We start from the raw sequence: 20,721 nt of genomic DNA, 5'->3' as shown, positions 1-20,721 counted from the left end.
AAAAAAAAAAAAAAAAAGTGTAGCTTAAGCGGGATTGTTAGTATAAATGACCATGCTGAACCAAATTCTGGGAGCTGTTGGAAAGGTGGATTGGCATTGAGATATAAGGAGTTTGGGTTCTAGATTCTGCATTTTGATTCCTAGCCCTACCTGTGTAATTGTGAATTTTACTTAACCTCCCCTCATTCTCCATAAAGAAAATGAAAAAGTAAGTTTTATAAGGATAGTAATAGGACTTCTTCAGAGGGTTGTTGTGAGGATAAAATAAAGTCTTGGTCTAGAGTTTAAGCACAATAACTAAACAAAACTCACTGCCATTGAGTCGAGTCTGACTCAGCGACCCCTCCTTGGGTTTCTGAGGCAGTATCTCTACAGAAGTAGATTGCCCGGTTTTCCTTCCAAGGAGTGGCTAGTAGATTTGACTCTTGTTATAAAGTTGTTTTGAATGTGCCTTCAGTCTATTAGCAAAATTAGTTGAGTCTGGGACAGTAACTGATTTTTTCATGCATGCAACAGAACTATGTTTTTTAAATCTTTGTTTTCACAGTTGCTTACTATCAAGCTTCATGCTGTCATCTATATAGTCATTTGTGGAGGATATTTGCTGTGATTAGACATCAAATGTCATCCGCATCCCTGAAATGAAGTTGGCAATTGAGAAGAGGAGAAAAGGGGTGACAGGATAAATAACATTTTCTCTATTTTTAAAATTTTGTCTACATACTCCTTTTTCCTTTTCTCCTCAATAATTTCTCAGTATCAGTGATCTCTGAGATTCTTCCCATTTTGCATGTGTGTTCCTGAAGGTAAGTAAATTTAGTGGTATTATACCATATCTTATTATCTTATGGAATTCCATTTTGGTGTTGGAGAAAAAAGTCCCCATATTTCAAATTTGCATGGTGAGGATAGATGCTGATGCTTTAATAGAAAACCAGCCAGCTGCTTTCCTCCTTGATCTGCACTCTGACTCATTAACCACCTACAGTCAATGTTCCATTGTAGTCTGTGACAGATGTAGGGGAGGTTGTACCTTGTAATCGTGAGAACAAGAAGCCTAATGCTTTGTAGGAGAAGAACAGTTCATCTCCCTTTAACTCATTCACTCCTTCCTAAAGCTCAGGAAATTCCTGTTGCTCAGAGAATTTTGAGCTCAGTAGAGTTTGGACATTAACTTTCAAACTCCTTTTGTTAAAGTTTGTTGTGTTGTTATGTGCCATCGAGTTGGCCCCAATTCTTAGCAACCCCTCCTTGGGTTGCCGAGGCAGTACCACCACGGAAGTAGATTGCCCAACCTTCCTTGCATGGAGTTGCTGGTGGGTTTGAACCACCAGCCTTCTGGTTAGCAGTCAAATGCCTTGCTAAAGTTTGTTGTTGTTATGTGCCCCCGAGTCAGACCTGACTCATAGTGACCCCTCCTTGGGTTTCCGAGGCAGTATCACTACTTCTGAGGAGTGGCTGGTGGATTTGAACTGCCAGCCTTCTGGTTAGCAGTCAAGTGCCTTAGGCACTATACTACCAGAGCTCCCTGCTAAAGTTTAGGACAGTTAAATTTTCTATGGTCTTTTCCATAGGTTGAGCTCTTCCCAAGATTAAGAGCATAAACATGTGATGCCTTTCTTCTTAAGATTCTACTTGCTATAGGTCTCAACCCCAGGAACATGAGCACTTCGCCTTTATATGGGTGTTACTCTGATGGCATAGTGCCTAAGGCATTTGACTGCTAACCAGAAGACTGGCGGTTCAAACCCACCAGCCACTCCTCGGAAGGAAGGTTGGGCAATCTACTTCTGTAGTGATACTGCTTTGAAACTCAAGGAGGGGTCACTATGAGTCAGGATCACTCCACAGCAGTTTTTTGTTTGTTTTTTTTTTTTTTTTGCATAGCAGATAAGTCTATGGTGAGCTCTACTCTTAGTCTGTGCTGCACACACCCAGCCTTCTCATGTTAATTTTCTCTGTGTCCTTCAGGTTGCTGAGTATCTTAGCTGAGTGATTATGGGGACATTTTGAGTTACATATGATATCAGGAGCTGTTAAGCTGTCTGTCTATATACCAGCATTTAGAGAATTTTGAATGTACTATAAAGATAGGATAAATAGCACCCATCAATGTTTAAAATCTATATGGAAAAATCACGCACACACCAATTTATGAACTCTAGGCATAGTGGCTAAGGCACTTGACTGCTAACCAGAAGGCTGGCGGTTCAAACCCACCAGCCACTCCTCGGAAGGAAGATGGGGCAATCTACTTCCATAGTGATACTGCCTCGGAAACCCAAGGAGTGGTCACTATGAGTCAGGTGTGACTCGACGGTACATAACAACAGCAAGGCATATCAATTTAGTGACACAGCGACAGACAGAGGAACAGATTTAGGGAAGCCAAATATAGCAGCTGCCAGCTAAGAAAAGAATTCGAAAATGGAAATGGACAGCTCCTTTCTAATATTTGACCCCTCTCACATGCCATCATGATGAAAACCCTTTCTGTATTAGAGTTCTCCATCCATCACATGCCTCATCTACCAGGACAGACACAAACCTGGGCAGCATTTTTAATAATTTATTTTGGAGGTTCAAATAAAAGACATTTGTGGTTATGTAAAACAAGACCATGGGGGCTGGTCAATTTAATTGCACAGTCATAATAGTTCAACAGTGTCCTCAAGACCTGAGCTCTCCATTTCTGGCTTCTGGTCTTCACTGTTGCGGTTTTGACCTCAGGTTTATGTCCACAGTGTGGCAAAATGAGTGCAACAGATCTGGAGAACATTTTGTCCCAAGCCTTGGGCAGAGCTCTAGCTGTTCTCGGTGTCCATTCGCATGCTTTTCTTTGCTCAGACAGCTGAAGAATGAAGAATTTGGAAGGGCAGCATGGGAAAGAACAAAAGCAAAACTGGTTTTTGAAGAGCTTGTAGTAATACATCTTGGGCATTTGGTGCAAATTAAGTGACTGCATTTTTGAATATGTAAATTTGAAACATCATATATGCTAAGTGATGCATATAACCTACAAAGCAAATACAATCTTGAAATATGTGGATTTGAGGTATGGTTTATTTTACTAGTTCCCTGAAAAAAAATATATGAGCACTTGATTATTCTCTAGTTTGAACCATCTCGGTTTGTATCTGCTGAAAGTTTCCTCTAACACAACTCCTGTCTACAGAATTTATTTATTTATTTATTTGTTTGTTTTTGACAGCTTATTTCTCTGCATCAATTCCCTCAGAGCATTATAGATGCTTAGTGAACACTGTTCACAACTGTGATGCTTAAGATAGACCTTTTTCTTACACAGAATGTTTCCTCCCCCAATCCCCTGCTTAACTGGAAACAATATTCCTTGAGAATCCAGTAAATGTTGAGTTTATACCATAACTTTTGCTGACCTTAGCAGAAATGAACCAAGCAATCACAATAGAAGGTCCTGAACAGAGTGGGAGGAAAAACAAAAGTAGAACAGAATTAAAAGTCGTAAAAAAGACTAGATTTACTGCCCTAATAGAGACTGGTGGAACTCCTGAGACTATTTTTTGCATAGTCCATCAAATCCAAGGCATTTTGGATGCAGGACTTTCTTCCACTGGTTACCATTTAAGTAAGTTGTTTTCTCCTTTAAGTTCTAGCCAGTTTTTGCTCCCAGTATGAGGTAGCCCTGGTGGTTCAGTGGTAGAATTCTCACTTCCCATGCAGGGGATCTAGGTTCGATTCCTGGCTAAGACACCTCATGCATAGCCCCTCCTGTCAGTAGAGGCCATGATGTTTCAGTGGCCCTTCCAGACTAAGATGGAGTAGAAGGAAAGGGCTCATGATTCACTACCAGAATATCAGCCAGTAAAAACCCTGTGGATCACAAGGCCTCGATCTGCAAAGAGTCATGGGATGGGACAGGACCAGTTGCATTATGTTCCTTCGCACATGGGACTGCCATGAGTCAGGGGCCAATTTGATGGCAAACAATAACCTCCCCCACCCCAGGACAAATTGAAATTTTCTCTCCAATCCTGTTGGCCACTGAAAAAGTGATTTACCGCATAGGTTCTATACTTGCTTTTAGCTCAGTTGAATTCAAGAAATTTAAAGACATTTTCCTGGCTAAAAACAGTTATGTGGCTCTCTGTTTATATAGTACTCTCAATTCCTGACTGTATTCTTTATTCCTGGATTTATATCTCCAACTATCTCTTAGTTTTCACATTCTCGCACTCTGACTACACTTCCGTCTTATTCACAGTTTATTGTCCTCATTAATTTTTGGCCACCAACTTGCCTATTACAGACACATTTATTTCCAGCATATTTTTTGACACACAGAGACTGACACTTTGTCTACCATTCAGTCATTAATAACAAATATATTTTGGTATACAATGAGGATGGGTCTATTCATTGCATATAAATATACACTTGCGTTTCATTTTGCCACACACCCCCCCTTTTTTTAAAAAAAAACTTTTTATTGTGATGTGGGTGAAATTTTACAAAGCAGATTCACTTCATATTCAACAATTCATGCACATTTTGTTTTGTGACACTATTGCAATGCCCACAATGTAACAGGTCTCCTCCTAGTTCCTCCTGTGGTACTCTTTCCCTTGTCCTTCTTGCCTATGCATTCCTGCCTCCCTAGCTTTCTCCTTGTGCACATGTTGCCCTTCTGATCTCCCATGACCGATTGTTCTCAGAAGTATACCTCCATGATATAGTTGTTCAGCTCATAGGCTTGTCTGTTGTGTGGCTGAAAGTTAGCTGTGAGAATGAGTCCAATTCCAGGCCTGAACTGTGACTAGCAGCCACAGTCTTGGGGGTTTCACCATTCTCTATCAACCAATAATCCTGGTCTTTTTTATGTTTTTTAAATTGTGCTCCACATTTTTTCTCCCGTTCTATCCAGGACCTACAATTTTGATTGTTTTCCAAGAGGTTGGCAGTGGTAGCTGGGCACCATGACTGACGTTCTCATGGTACACTAATCCTTTGGACTAATTGTTTCCATGCATCTTTGATTTTCTTTATTCTTCTTTGCTGTGGACAAGGATGATTTTCTTTACTCTTCTTTGCTGTGGACAAGGAGAAAGCAATACTCACCACTTAGATGGCTGCATGCAAGCTTTTAAGACCCCAGCCACTACTCACCAAAGTAGGATGTGGAACAATGTTTTTCTGTACTATGTTGTTTGTGCCAATTGAACTAGATGTGCCCTATGATCATGGTCCCGAGTCTGCAGGCCCAGTAACTCCCTCAAGGTGCTTAGTTGTGGCTAAGGGATTTTCCATTTTATAATTTTTTTGGTAAGACAGCCATTGGTAACTCTACCAAGGTATATGTATTTGCATGGAAACTGAGACAAGAAAGGCATAATAAGAAGCTTTTGTATCTAAAATATAAGCTCTTTCAAAGGTGTTTTTCACTTTTAAAGGGAAACTTACAATATTGGACTATAATGGACTTATAGTCAATCATTTCTCAGTACTTTTGTGTCATTGAAACAGTCTTTTGGTAAAGTATCACTTTTCCTTGGTATTGAATAATACATATATCAGTTTATCTGTCTATATATCCATCCATCCTTCTATACACTTTACCCCTTTGTAATCTGATAAAAATGGAAAATGATTAAGATGACAATACTGTGATAGTGAGTAAAGAAGTATGGTATCATTGTTTTTATTTCACAGTCCCTAAATTACCTGTGATGAGCTTAAGAGCTTTCATTCATTAAAATAAAAAAAAAATAATTATTCACAGTACTTTAGTGTGCTATAAAACTCTAATTATTTGAACTGTAATTTGTTCAAATAGCATCTGGTAGAAAAATATATCAGACATAATTAATTGTTTTCAAGATGTGATAAGGTAGCTCTATCTGCAGAGGACAATTAAAAAGAGTAGCAGGGGGGTATTGATTGCTTTTGAGGGGAAGAAAAAAATATTCTTCATTTCTAAATGTTAGCAATTGAGAGAGAAAAATTCCCACTTGGGAAGAATGTTTTCCAGGTTGCTTCTTTGCCAGGTGTTTGAGATTGAGTGGAGTCTTAGATGAATGAACCTCATGGCAATCTTTGGGAATGATGGACCTCAGCTTCCTGCTGTGAAAGCTTCCATTTTCAAAGCACACCACGGGCATGTTCCTGTGGTCTCTATGCTACTTCCAGTGAAGACTCAAGTTCTTCCCCCTGAATCTGAGATAGCTACAAAAAAGGACACCTGACTGCTAACAAAATAAATTTCACAATGTTGACAATGAGTGAACTATGTGGTCTCATCTGTTAAAGAGATTTAACTATCACTTGTTAGCCCATATAAATGTTGCGATTACTTTCTTTTCTCTTGGTCCTTTTTAACACCATTACATGCTACAGATATGACTTACAATCATTCTAAATTTTAAAGGCAATATCCAAATAATATGATAGTTTGCTTTTAGACTACCCATGTTTTCCCCTTTCCCTTTCTTTCTCCTTGACCTAGCAGCAGGAAGCCTTTGTTTGAGGTGTTCATCTGGAACAACTTTTCCACACTTGTTTTCATGTTCTGTTAGATTACAGGGCAGCAGGCCTACCTTTGAAGCTCCTTTCTCTTTTGTTTCTTTGCTGTGCACTCCAGTAATTAACTTTGTCCTTCTTTTATTTGTTCCAGTCAATCGCAGGCCACTCTGCTGAGCATCTTCTCCCAGGAGTACCAGGTTAGAAGTTTTCTCCTTTGTGAGGGTTGACAGGTGCCTAATTGAATGATGAATGTCCCTTTATTTCTTTGTAATTGAACTGCCAGCTCTCTGATTGGGTTGGAGGATGTTCTCCTTTCCACATCAAGCACCGCCTGCGTCTCAGTGGAGGCCTGCCAAGCCTACCCATCCATCTGTCTAATAACATCTAGCCTTTGCTTATTTGGTGGACCTGTAATAAATTATGCTAAACCATTATTATTCTGACAATAATAATTTCCCTGTGTTGCGTGGTTCCATGTGCTAAATGTTTGCTGACTTGCACTGTCAGTGCCGCTTTCCATTGCTGACAGAGATGATGATAAATGACCATTGCTGGAGTGGCAGAAGGCAAGAGAGGCAGAAAATGGAGTCATTTATCATAAGATGACAGGTGTCAGTCAAGTGGCAAGTCTCTATGGAATTACTTTTTGTAGTTTTCAAGTAAGTTGTTTTTAAGCAATGTTCTTCCTGTTTAAAAATGGCAATTGGATTGTAAAACTAGAGTATAGGGGACTTAGATGGAATTGGATTGGGGGAAAATTAATACAAAGGTTGAAAGAGGGAACAAGTTTTTCTTTGCCCTCTGCAACCCTAAGCAAACTTATTTAGATTCAATTACTGTGACCCTGTTGGCTTTTACATATATACTGTACCTTCTGGTACAGTCTGAAGACATACCAGCCAAGCAATAGAGATTAAAATGCATAGGTTCATAGAGTAGGTGGGAAAAAAAAGACCTACCACCACTGAAATCCCCAAACTATTATTCAGTTTGCCCTATATGCAAGATGTTGGGATCAAGAAATATGTCCTTTTGTTCTTAAACTTGATATGTGACACAACTTAAAGATTGTTTTTGTTTTGTTTCAGAAACATATTAAAAGAACACATGCCAAGCATCATACTTTGGAAGCAATTGAAAGTTATTACCAGAGGTATGACCCACCTGCCCCACTAGAGGGTATCATAGTACCTATTAATTGTAATAATAATTATGAATAAATTAAGTTATTAAATTAATTTTCTGTATAATAACCAAGACATTGTGTTTTAAGTATGTTACTTACAACTTCAAATATTTTTTGATTGATTTTTCAAATGCTTTGTTTTATATATACAAGGAATATGGTGAGACTATTTTGACTTTCAGAGCATGTGCTTGTGCACACATACACAAGTGTATGTATACATACTATGTAAGAAATAGTTACAACATTATTAAATTTAATTGGCCACTTGAAACTTATTATAAGTACATATCTTATATAATGATATCTGTCCATATTTGCATATATATACATGTATATGTAGGAGCTCTGGTAGCCTAGTGCCTAAGGCACTTGACCACTAACCAGAAGGCTGGCAGTTCAAACCCAGCAGCTACTCCTTGGAAGGAAGGTTGGGCGATCTACTTTCGTAGTGATACTATCTTGGAAACTCAAGGAGGGATCGCTATGAGTCGTGGCTGACTTGACGGCATGTAACAACAACATGTATATGTAAAAAGCTGTAAAATCAATTTTTATTTATTTTTTATTTAAGTCAGTGAGTTGAAAAGATACATTAGACAATAAGTTTGAATTTTGTTGCAGTTGCATCTTAAAACATATGTATTAGGCTAGCCATTTTAGAAATGAAAAAATAATAGACATGTCAAATAAGGACATATGGACATACATAATCACATGAGACTGTTACATTTCAAATGAGGTTTTATATTTTAAAAAAGAATATACTGGATATTAAATAAACATCATAATGTCCAGGGAATAATTTGGATTTTATTTATTAATATCTTAATATTTCAATTTCAGCCTAATTTATTATAAATAGTTTTCAGCCTCTTCTTTTGAAACAGACAGAATCTTTAAAATAGCCTGGTTTGTTTTTAATTCTCTAACTTGTATTATCTTTGTAACATAATCGAATAATTTATAATGATGTAAATGGTAATGACTTGCTTTAGAAATTGTGGTTTGGTTTCTTAAATATTTCAAGGACATATAGGTGAATCCTATGGAAAAACTGTTTGAAATATGCTCTTATTATACTTAAGATTGACATATAAAGCTTATGTTTGGTAAGTGTGTGACACCAGTGACTACAGGTAAATGGTTTTTATGCACAAATATTTTATGAATCAAATAAATATATGGATAAAATATTGATGTCATGTTTCTCCAACATCATTTATTTTTGCGTTGAGAAACGTTTATTGAAGAGTCATGAAAGTAGATTTGAAAAAATATTTACCATACCATATGTGGTAAAATGATATATTCTATTGTGAGGAGCAATATATGTTACAGAAAAATACACAAATCACACACACACTACATGTGCATCCACGTACACATACATACTACACATTCATGCACACACACACAAACTTCTGTCCAGGAGAGTTCTTCTCTAAACAAGTCTTTGTAAAGTTCGAATTGATTTATTCAAAAAGTATAATCTCTTTGATGAGATCAACATTTAAATTAAACTCCTAACCTAAATTACACACATAAAATTAAGAATAGCTCATGAAGTTCTCTGAAACCAACAACTACTGCATTGACATTCAGACGTTCAAAGAATGAGACTAAAAAGTCCCTTACATGAGAAAAATATGTTCTTACTCATAAGTATCAGTTTTAGGTCATCATATAAAAAAATATGATTCTTTGTCCAGATTGTAAAACCATGTTAACCCAAGAAAAGGAAAATAGAAGGAGCATTTGAGAAGAAAGGTATTCTTTCCTAGCGAGGTGAGACCCACTTAGTGACAGTGGGATGGCCCTCTGATATTCGTTTCCTCATTGTAAAAAGAGTTTTCATTTGATAGCTTCTAAGATCTCTAGGTGCTGCTTTAAAAAATGGTACATAGTTTCATTAAAAGTATTTAAACTATTGAATATGAGCATGTTTTTGTTGGATTGTCTGGATCTTTTAGGTCCTAAATGGAAATTTTTTATTTAAGTCTGTTTACTCAATGATAATAAACAGACTTATATAATGAGAATATGCTGTCATCGTTGTTGTTGCTGTTATGTGCCGTCAAGTCGGACACGACTCATAGGCACCCCTCCTTGGGTTTCCGAGGCAGTATCACTACGGAAGTAGATTGATTGCCCAACCTTCCTTCTCAGGAGTGGCTGGTGGGTTTGAACTGCCAGCTTTCTGGTTAGCAGTCAAGTGCCTTAGAGAATATGGACATGCATTTATATTCCTCTAAATCTGTTTAAATGTGAGAGTCTGAATTTGATGAGTTACAGTATCTACAATGAAAATCTGAAATTGGACTGTACTGGACAGCCTCAAAAAAAAACAGTCTGGCTACTTTCTTTAACAACTTGTTCTCTGACTTTCTGGCTCTGTAGTTTGTTAGGTACAGGCCACGATGTTACCTTTCAGACGGATTGACTTCACCACTTCTTGTTCTAAAAGTGCAGATCAAATGTCCATATATTCTCTAAGGTAAATGGCCTTATAAAATTGTTGTCTCTTTGACTTCTATCTAATTGAGACAAAGGCAAATTGTAATATAGCACTATATACTGATGGTTTGACAATATTAATAACAATTTTTTAAAAATTATAAAAATAATACTTATGTTGAAAATTAAGCACATAAGTAATGGCATAAAATATGAGTGAATAATTGCTCATGTTGTACCACTCAGAGATACTGCTTGGGTATTTTCCATTCTATTCTTTTCTTTTTTTCCCCCAATTCATTTTTATATAGATAAGGTCATACTGTATGTGCCATTGTGACTCGTGAATTTTATACCTGGAAAAATGTATACGACATAATATTATTTTGTGGAAAACCTTTGATAAACATTTTGTTGACTGCATTACTTCATTGTATAAAATATTATAGTCTATGAATTATTCTTCTATTGAATATCTATGTTTCCAGTGTTCTGATGTAAATAATATTGTGATAAACATCTTTGTGCAAAAATCTTTGCTTTGTGGATTAGGTTCTTAATATTTCTATATTTGTAATTACTATTGTGAACAATGTCAACATTTAAGAAATTACTTTATGTTGCTCAGTTATCTAGAAAATTTGTACTGGTTATATTGCTACTAGCAACATAAGATAATTCCTTTGTTTCTGCATTATTGCTAGCTTTGAGATGATCTCAATTAAGAATTCAGAGTCAGTATTTAAATCCATGTGATCCACAATGTTATTCATCATGGTTACCTGAGACATAGCAGTGGAAATGTTTCCTTAGACTTCTGAATTATTTAGAAAATATCCCCAATTCTCTACTTTGTGTATGGACAGATGGAGCTTGAGTGTTCATTTTGAAAACTACTCTCTATTCTTTCATACTGCCCTAATGCCAGTTTATTTCCAAACTAGAAACATTCTTGACAAGATTTATGTAGATTTGTCTGAGTTGGTGAATATGGTCATGCACACACACACACATTAGTCAGATTTTCAAGTTCCCATCAACAGCAAAGTTTAGATATAATCCTTCCTATCTCTTCACTTCCCCTTGTCTGTAGGGCCAACTTTATTAGTTTTACACAATCAGATCAATTCCATTTCACTCAGATTTATACAAGTATAAATGGTTGGTTCAAACATTTTTGACATTACATGATAAAGATAAACTTTCTGAGAATTTGAATGCCTTTTTTTTTTTTTAAATCAGCATCATTTACTTTCCACTCCATTTGTCCTATATCCGATGCTAGAACTGAGTATATAGAAGTAAGACATAGTTCCTGCCCTCAACTGCTCTGTTTAGTGGGAAACAGCTATGCACATAAATCCAGAAAATGCCATATGAGAAGTGCTAGCAGAGGTATGGCTATACAAATTGCTGTGGGAGTTCCAACAGCTAGTGACATGGAGTGTCAAGGACACTTGAATAAGCACAGCCTAGAAATACGAGTTGGCTTTTCTAGTTTGTTAAGGAAGGGGAGGGCATCTAAGCTGAGAGAAAACATGGTTGGTGGCAGAGTGGTGATGTGGAACAGCTGTGGACGTTCTTGTGCCTGAGAATAGAGAACAAATGGAGGCCAGCAAGATAAGCCTGAAAGGTAGGCAGGTGCTGAAGGATCTCCTTCTGAGGAGCAGGATTTTTTTTTTTTCCTTCAAATAGGCAATGTGTACCCAGTGGTGGATTTTAAGCAAGAGAATACTATGATCTGAGTTTCCTTTTGGGAAGATAATTCTGTGGCAGTGTGAGAGGATGAATGATTCAACTGAGCCCCTGGATGAGAGAAATCTATTAAGTCAGCCCTTAGAGTAGTTTGTTGTTGTTATTGTTTAGGTGAGAAACTAGTGGCAGTGGCAGAGGCAGTGGGTTGGGGTCCAGAGATTTTAGAGTCAATGAAGCTGCTGTTCTGAGTTCATGTACAAATTGTGGTAGGTTTTTCAAGTTTGAATGCAGTTTTAATGAAAATATTAAAAACAAAAAATGAGTTATTTTGCTTCATATTTGAAATAAGTACATATTATTTTAATCTTAGCTGCTAATGGGATCTTTCATAGTCAAAACCAATACACTGCACCTTCTGTAAGTTATTTCAGGAATGATTTTACCCACAGAATATAAATCCTCCTGTGGTAAAGCTGTTGTTAGGTGCAGTCAACTCAGTTCTCACTCATAGTGACCCACTGTACAACAAAATGAAATACTGCCCTGTCCTGCTCCATCCTCCGAATCATTGGCATACTTGAGCCCATCCTCACAGCCACTCTGTCCATTCATCTCATTGAGAGTCTTCCTCATTTTCACTGACTCTACTTTACCTAGCATGATATCTTTCTCTAGGGACAGGTTCCTTCTGACAACATGACCAAAGTATGAGAGATGAAGTCTGGCCATTTTCACTTCCAAGGAGCATTCCAGCTGTACTGACTTCAAAATAAATGTTTTCTTTCTTCTAGAAGTCCATGGTATGCTCAATATTCTTCACCAACACCACAATTTAAATGTATCAATTCTGCTGTCTTCCTTTTCAATTGTCCAGCTCTCACATGCATATGATGCTATTGAAAAAGATCAAGGGTTGAGTCAGGTATACCTTAGTTTTCAAAGTGACATCTTTGCTCTTTACATTTTAAAGAGGCCTTTTACAGAAGATTTCCCTAATGCAATCAACTTACTATTTGATTTCTTGGCTGCTGCTTCCATGGGGCATTGATTGTGGATCCAAGTAAAATGAAATCCTTGACAGCTTCAGACTTTTCTCTGTTTATCATGATGTTGTTTGTTGGCCCATTTGTGAGGACTTTTGTTTTCTATATGTTAAAGTGTAATCCATACTGAAGGCTGTAGTATTTGATCTTCTTCAGTAAATGCTTTAAGTCTTCTTCACGCTCAGCAACCAAGGTTGTATCATCTGCATGTGCAGGTTGTTCATGAATCTTCCTCCAGTTCTTATGCCATGTTCTTCTTTATATAGTCCAGCTTCTCAGATTATTTGCTCAGCATACACATTGAATAAGTATAGTGAAAGTATACAACACTGATGCACACCTTTCTCGATTTTGAACCATGCAGTATCCTCTTGTTCTGTTCAAATGATCGCCTCTTAGTCTATGTACATGTTCCTCATGAACACAATTAAGAGCACTGGAATTGCCATTCTTCACCATATTATCCATAATTTGGTATGATCACACAGTCAATTGTGTTTGCACAGTAAAAACACAGGTAAATATCTTTCTGGTATTCTTTGCTTTCAGCCAAGATCCATCAGAAATCAGCAATGGTATCCCTTGTTCCATGCCCATTTCTGAATCTGGCTTGAAGTACTAGCAGTTTCCCATCACTGTAACCATTTTTGAATTATCTTCAGCAAAATTTTACTTACATGTCATAATAATTAAATAATAATAGTGTTCAATAATTTCTGGAGTTTTCACTTGATATTCTCTCTCTGGGGATGGTGGCATGGCCCTTCCTTTTATGGAGGCCTTAACTCAAGTGCTATTTCCTTAGAGAGTGGCTTCCTGACCAACGCATGTTAAGTTTATATTTTATTGTAGCATGTATCATTATATATTTCTTTATATATTGTTTTTTTCTTGTTCCCCATTATATTATAGTCTCTGTGACCATGGAGTTTTATTTTCTGCTACTGCTTCAGAATCTGGATTAAGGTCTGACACATAGTTAGCTCTCAAAAATGTTTGGGAGATGAATGCTATATTAGGCAGAAAGTTGTAAACACACCATGATATCAGTATAGGTTTATACACCTTGACCTAGAATCAAAGTCTTTAATAAATGTACACTTACAATGATTCTGAGCATACAACTAGATGGATTTACTTGAGTGAACTGATTGGATGCACTTTGACCAGGCCTATCAATGTAATGGAAATGGGTGTGGAAGTTGATTTGAAGTTCTTAGCTGACCTACTTCCCTGGGACCCTTTTCTAAACTCTTCTTGACTTGTTTTTTATCACTTGCTTCTGAAAGTACTTATTTCCCATTTCAATTTCTAAGTAAAATATCCAAGAAGGGCCCTATTATTTTGAAAATGAATTTTTTTCTAGTTGCTTTGGAATTGTAATAATCCTAAGACTGTCCCTACCACAAATAATCTTCTACCCTATATTCACAGGAGGATCCCACATCTTTATGATTGTGAAATAATACAATTTATTATATTTGCTACTTACAGTTATATGGGAGGCCTTATATATTAAACTTATCTTGTACTATCAAATATCCTGAATTTATTCACTCAATATACTGTAGAGAAATGTCCATACTTAATTTATTTTCTTGTCCAATATAGCTTTTTCAAATTAGCGAATTACTGATTTATTAAAGGAAAACAAAACCTATGTTCATATAATATAATCACTCAATATAAAGCAAACTTTTTACCAACTTCTGCAGGCTGAAGTTGATCTAACATGCAAACAAGAGGCATTAATAATTACTGGTGATCTGAGTGCAAGAATTGGAAATGAAGAAGTAGGATCAATAGTTGGAAAATATGGGTTTGGTGATAAAAAAAAAAGCAGTGTGGGAGATCACATGATAGAATTTTGCAAGACCAGCAAAGTATTCATTGGAAATACCTTCTTTGAACAACACAGATGGTTACTATACACATGGACTTGGATACAATACACTACAATAGACTACAGTTTTAGAAAGAGATGATGGAGAAATTAAAACAAGGCCAAGGTGGACTTGGAACAGACTATCAATCACTCATATGCAAGTTCAGGTTGAAGATGAAGAAAATTAAAACAAGTCCACAAGAGCCAAAGTGTGACCTTGAGATTGTTGTTGTTGTTATGTGCCGTCGAGTCGGCCCCGACTCATAGTGACCCCTCCTTGGGTTTCCGAGGCAGTATCACTACGGAAGTGATACGGAAGTAGGATTGCCCAACCTTCCTTCCGAGGAGTGGCTGGTGGGTTTGAACCGCCAACCTTCTGGTTAGCAGTCAAGTGCTTTTAGCCACTATGCTACCAGAGCTCCTGACCTTGAGATATCCCACCTAAATTGAGAGACCATCTCAAGAATAGATTTGATACTTCAAACACTAATGACTGAAGGCCAGATGAGTTGCAGGATGACATCAAGGACATCATAAATGAAGAAAGCAAAAGGTCATTAAGAAGACAGGAAAGGAAGAGAAGACCAAAATGGATTTCAGAAGAGACTCTGAAACTTGCTCATGAACAGAGTAGCTAAAGTGAATGGAAAAAAGTAGTGAAGGAAAGAGCTGAACAGAAGATTTCAAAGGGCAGCTTGAGAGGACAAAATGAAATATTATAATGAAATGGCAGATATCTGGAGATAGAAAACCAAAAGGGATATACATGCTTAACATTTCTTAAGCTGAAATAACAGAAGAAAAAATTCAAGCCTTGAGTTATAATATTGAAAGATTCTATGGGCTAAGTATATTTTACTTATTTATTTTAGATTTTTGTAACAACACTCTTCCCACTTCCTCCATGTGGTTACATTTTCCCTGTGTCCTTCTTTCCTTTCTGTTCCTGCCTTCTGAGTTTTCTCCCTGAACAAATGTTGCCCTTCTATTCTCCCATGGTTGATTATTCTAAGGAGTGCACCTACCTGGTATAATTGTTCACTCCATAGGCATGTCTGTTGTTTGGCTGTAAATTAAGCCATGGGAGTGAGTTCAATTCTCGGCCTAAAGGGTGACTAGGGGCCATAGTCTCAGGGGTTTCACCCGTCTCTGTCAGATCAGTAAAGCTGTTTTTTTCCCCGTTACTTTGAGTTGTGTTCCACACTTTTCTCCTACTTTATCCAGGATCTCCAACTTTGATCCCTTTCTGAGTGGTTGGCAGTGGTAGCTGGGCACTATCTATTTCTTCTGGTCTCAGTTGTGTAGATGGAAGTTCCCATTGTCCACAAATCACTTGGAGTAATTGTTCCCATGCATCTTTCTTTCTTTGTTCCAGATGAAGAGAGACCAATAGTTGCATCTTATATGGCTGCTGGTTGGTACTCACCAAAGTAGCATGTAGAATAATGTTTTTGTGTACTATATTATGCCAATTGAGCTTGATGTGTCCTGTGACCATGGTCCCAAGCCCATGTGCCCAGCAACTCATTCCCTCAAGGTGTTTGATTGTGGCTAAGAAGTTATTATAACTTTGCCCCCTGTTCACTTTATTATATATATGGACATTTTTATAGCACATATAAGTAAGTATATAGAAATATCATCTGCCAAAATTATATATAGTCATGGGCATATAACCATTCACCTACCCATACTTGATCCTCTTGACAGTCTTCAGTATGGATTACATTTCAACATATGAAAACAAAAATCCTGACAACTGGACCAAAAGTAACTTCATGATAAATGGAGAAAAGATTGAAGTTGTCAAGGATTACATTTTACTTGGATCCACATCAACACCCATGGAAGCAGCAATCAAGAATTCAAATGACATTTTGCATTGGGCAAATCTGCTGTAAAAGACCTCTTTTAAGTGTTTAAGAGCAAAGATGTCACTTTGAACACTAATGTGCACCTGACTCAGGCTCATACGCATGTGAATGAACCAATCTGCCCTAGAAGAAGTGCAGCTGGAATGCTCCTTAGACGCAACTGTGGCCAGACTTTGTCTCGCTTACGTTGGTCATATTTTCAGAAGGGACCATTCCCTGGAGAAGGATATCATACTTGGTAAATTGGAGGGTCAGTGAAAAAGAGAAAGCCCCCAATGAAATAGACTGACACTGGTTACAGTGATGGGCTCAAGCATAGCAAGGATTATGAAGATGACTCACAACCAGACAGTGTTTCATTCTGTTGTACATAGGGTTGCTGTGAATCAGAATTGACTTGATGACACCTAATGAAAACAACAACATATGCATATGAAAGGTGGGCAATGAATAAGGCTATTTGAAGAATTGGTATCCTTGAATTATGGTGCTGGCTAAGAATATTAAATATACTATCGAATGTCAGAAGAATACACAAATCTGTCTTGAAAGAAGTACAGTCTGAATGCTTCTTAGAAGTGAGTATGGTGAGGTCTGCAGGCTTGGGACCATGGTCTTGAGGGGTATCAAGCTCAACTGGCACAACATAGTACATAAAAAATATTGCTCTACATCCTACTTTGGTGAGTAATGACTGGGGACTTAAAAGCTTTCAATTGGCCGTGTAAGATGCAGTTATTGTTCTTTCCTAATATGAAGCAAAGAGAAGTGAAGAAAATGAAAGACATATAGAAATAATTAGTCCAAGGGACTAATGGACCACAGGAACCTCAGCCTTCATGACCCTGAGACTAGAACTAGATGGTGCCTGGCTACCCATGCCAGTCACTGGGAAGGGGATCAAAATCGGAGATCCCAGATAAAATGGGAGGAAAAATGTGGAACAAAATTCAAAAACACAAAACTGACCAGAATTACTGGTCAGTTAGAGACTGGTGAAACCCCCAAAACTATGGCCCCAGGTTACCCATTGGACCTGGAATTGGACTTACTCCTGTGGGTTAGCTCTCAGCCAAACAGCAGAAAGGCTTGGTAGTGGAACACCTACTGCAGGGGGATGCATCATGTAGAACAATCAACCATGAGAGATCAGAAGGGCAGCATTTGCACAGGGAGAAACTAGACAGACAGGAATGCATAGGTAAGAAGGACACAGGGAAGGGGTAGTCGCAGGGAGGAGATGGAAGGTGAGCTCTTTATTGTGGGGATTGTAATTAGTGCCATGAAACAAAATGTGTATGAACTGTTGAGTGCAAAATGATCTGTTTTGTAAATCTGCACCTAAATCACAATATGAATGAATGAATGAATGAATGAATAGAAATGAGGATGGTGAGACTTTGTCTCATATACTTTGGACATGTTATCAGGACTGACCAGTTCCTGGAGAATGACATCATGCTTGAGATTCAGCATAAAAGAAGCCCCTCAATGAGATGACTACAACACAGTAGCTCAAGCACAGTGGCAGAACTAGTCAATGTTTCATTCTGTTGTGTCTAAGGTGGCTATGAGTTGAAGCTGACTTGACTGCACCTAAGAAAAATAACAGCATCAATCAGTAATTTACAAAGATTCCAACGTCTCCATATCCTCTCCAATACTGTTTCTGTTTTTCTGCAATCCTAGTGGGTGTGAGGGAGCTCTGGTAGCATAGTGCCTAAGGCACTTGACTGCTAACCAGGAGGCTGGCAGTTCAAACCCACCAGCCACTCCTCGGAAAGAAGATGGGGCAATCTACTTCCGTAGTGATACTGCCTTGGAAACCCAAGGAGGGGTCGTTATGAGTTGAGTCCGACTTGACGGCATATAACAACAACAGTGGGTGTGAAGTAGTCTCTCATTATGGTTTTGATTTTCATCTCTTCATCTTTTCATGACCTTAATGACCATTTACATATCTTCTTTGGAGAAATGGAAATATTGTACTCAAGTCATTTAAAAACAGAGGGTTTTTAAAAGCAGAGGGTCAGTGTAAAAGAGGAAGACAACAAGATGGACTGACAGTGGCTGCAACACTGAGCTCAAGCAGTGTGAGGATGAAGCAGGAGTGGGTGAGGTTTTGTCCTGTTGGTATGAGTCAGAACCAACTCAGTGACACCTAACTATATAAGGCAAGAACTGTACTTGGCATAATACATTAAATAAAATACAGTTCCCCTAGCCTAATGGGGCATTCTCCCTTGTTCTGAGTGGGAAAGTGGGGGTTGACAGACACAAGTAACTAGGCAAATACTAGTCTATTCTAAGTGATAGATGTACAGGGTACTCCTCAATTACATTCAAGGGATGCTTAACTTGCTCTTTGATTGTAAGGGGCTGAAGAAGGTGACATCTAAATAGCATCATGAGTTATCCAGGTGAAGGGTAATGCTGAGAGACAATGAGTAGAGATAAAGTTCCATAGTAGGTAGTAAATAAATTATGCAGACTTTATACAAATGGTTATATAATTTAAATGTGCAATCTTTGAAGTGTTTTAAGGAAGAAAATGGCACATTTAAATTTTTATTAAAAAAAAAAAATCACCCAGCTTCCATGTCTAGGATGGATTTGAGGATGTTCTTTCTCTTTTGTTTTATTGGAGTTAGGGGACAGAGAAAGCTGGAGGCTATTTTCTAAATCCAGGACGGAGGAGATGATGGTTTGTATTGCCCATCAAAGGTGTGTAGACCCACTGATGACAGATGTGTCCCTGTTTTTCCCCCCTTAATAAAGTGTCAAATTGTCTTATGAAGCAAAGAAAAAACAATGAGATGTTTTATTCAGAGTATAAGAATCAACTTCTTCCCTTTCCATGCAATGGTGGTTTGCTGTATAGACAAAGCCAGGGTGATGTGCAGAGTTCTTTAGAAATCACCTCTGTGTTAGCTTCACCTGTTAGGAAGTGAAAACAAAGGAAACCCGTGTGGTCATACTTCCTGCCCCCAACTTCAGTAAGTTCATTACCAGTGGTTTAGAGGTAAGTTGTTTTTGTTATCCTTTTCCCTTTAATGCTCTCCTATGACAGTAGCATACTTTAACTAGAGTTGAGCGTGGCATTTGCCCAGGAGAAACGTGTACACACAGGGGAGGCTGACATGTCTATGCTGGCCTTTTCTTGTCAGTGCATTACCACTTGGCTTTGTCTTGTCTAGGTACCTGAATGGAGTGGTGAAAAATGGAGCTGCCCCAGTGCTCCTGGAGCTGGCCAATGAGGTAATGCTATTGATGTTATTATTTTATTTAAACCTGTATAAAACCTAAGGGGCCTATCTAGGGTAGATTTGCTTAGAATTGTAATTGCCCTTAAAAAAATTATTTTGAGGTACATTAGACATTTAAATTGCTCCCTGATCTCTTTGTACTTCTAATAATTGGACTAAGAACTTCATGTATTAATAAATCAGTTAACATAATTAGTCTCTTTCTTTTAAGGCAAATGTATAGACAGCTTGGTTTCTGATTTTGTGGAAAATTTCAACCAAACATCTCAGGACTTGTTCTTCTTAGGCTGTATTATCTTAATTTAATGTGAGAAATACCTTTGTCAAGTACAGAGACGTATGCCAGGAAAATCGATACTAATACTTATAAAAATGAATAGAAAATTTGTATATTTAGAGATGTGACATTTATTTGATTCTTTTTTGTTGTTGTTGGAAACTTTTATTATAATGAGGCACACATGCCTTGTAGAAAAGTCGCTTAACATGAAGAAGCAAAGGGTTCTTATTAACACCAAGTATAAGGTGATTTATTGAACTTATTTGTTAACTCTGATCTGCATCTGTTTGGAGAAACAAATAATAGTCTTACATTTAAAAAAGGAAACCCTAAAGAGTTCCCATGAATGAAGAAGCTGTAAAAAGTTCATAATAGTTGCAGAGAGCATACCGAAAAAATAAAATATTTAATTCCTAAACTTTAAAATATTTATCCACTGTAATAAGAGCAATACAATATTTAGGCTGACTTGGAACTGCTTATGCAAACCTCATAGGGATGGAATGAAATGTACACTGTTTTTGTGTTGCATTATAA

The 20,721-nt window shown here is 37.5% G+C and overlaps 1 protein-coding gene across 1 annotated transcript in view; it reads left to right on the top strand.

Moving 5' to 3' along the window:
• CDIN1 (CDAN1 interacting nuclease 1) overlaps window positions 1-20,721 on the top strand; it is a 334,141-nt gene that overhangs the window by 84,117 nt on the left and 229,303 nt on the right. Inside the window, exons 2-4 of the mRNA XM_007940473.2 lie at window positions 6,650-6,695; window positions 7,587-7,651; window positions 19,836-19,896. Coding sequence (XP_007938664.1) covers window positions 6,650-6,695; window positions 7,587-7,651; window positions 19,836-19,896 — 172 coding nt within the window. The remainder of the gene's footprint in view (window positions 1-6,649; window positions 6,696-7,586; window positions 7,652-19,835; window positions 19,897-20,721) is intronic.

The sequence above is a fragment of the Orycteropus afer genome, unplaced genomic scaffold (genome assembly GCF_000298275.1).
Source record: "Orycteropus afer afer isolate SDZICR_OR568_19922 unplaced genomic scaffold, OryAfe1.0 scaffold00068, whole genome shotgun sequence".
In the NCBI taxonomy this organism is placed as follows: domain Eukaryota; kingdom Metazoa; phylum Chordata; class Mammalia; order Tubulidentata; family Orycteropodidae; genus Orycteropus; species Orycteropus afer.
The sequence above is the reverse complement of the archived record's forward strand: the minus strand, read 5'-3'. Positions and strand labels throughout refer to the sequence as shown.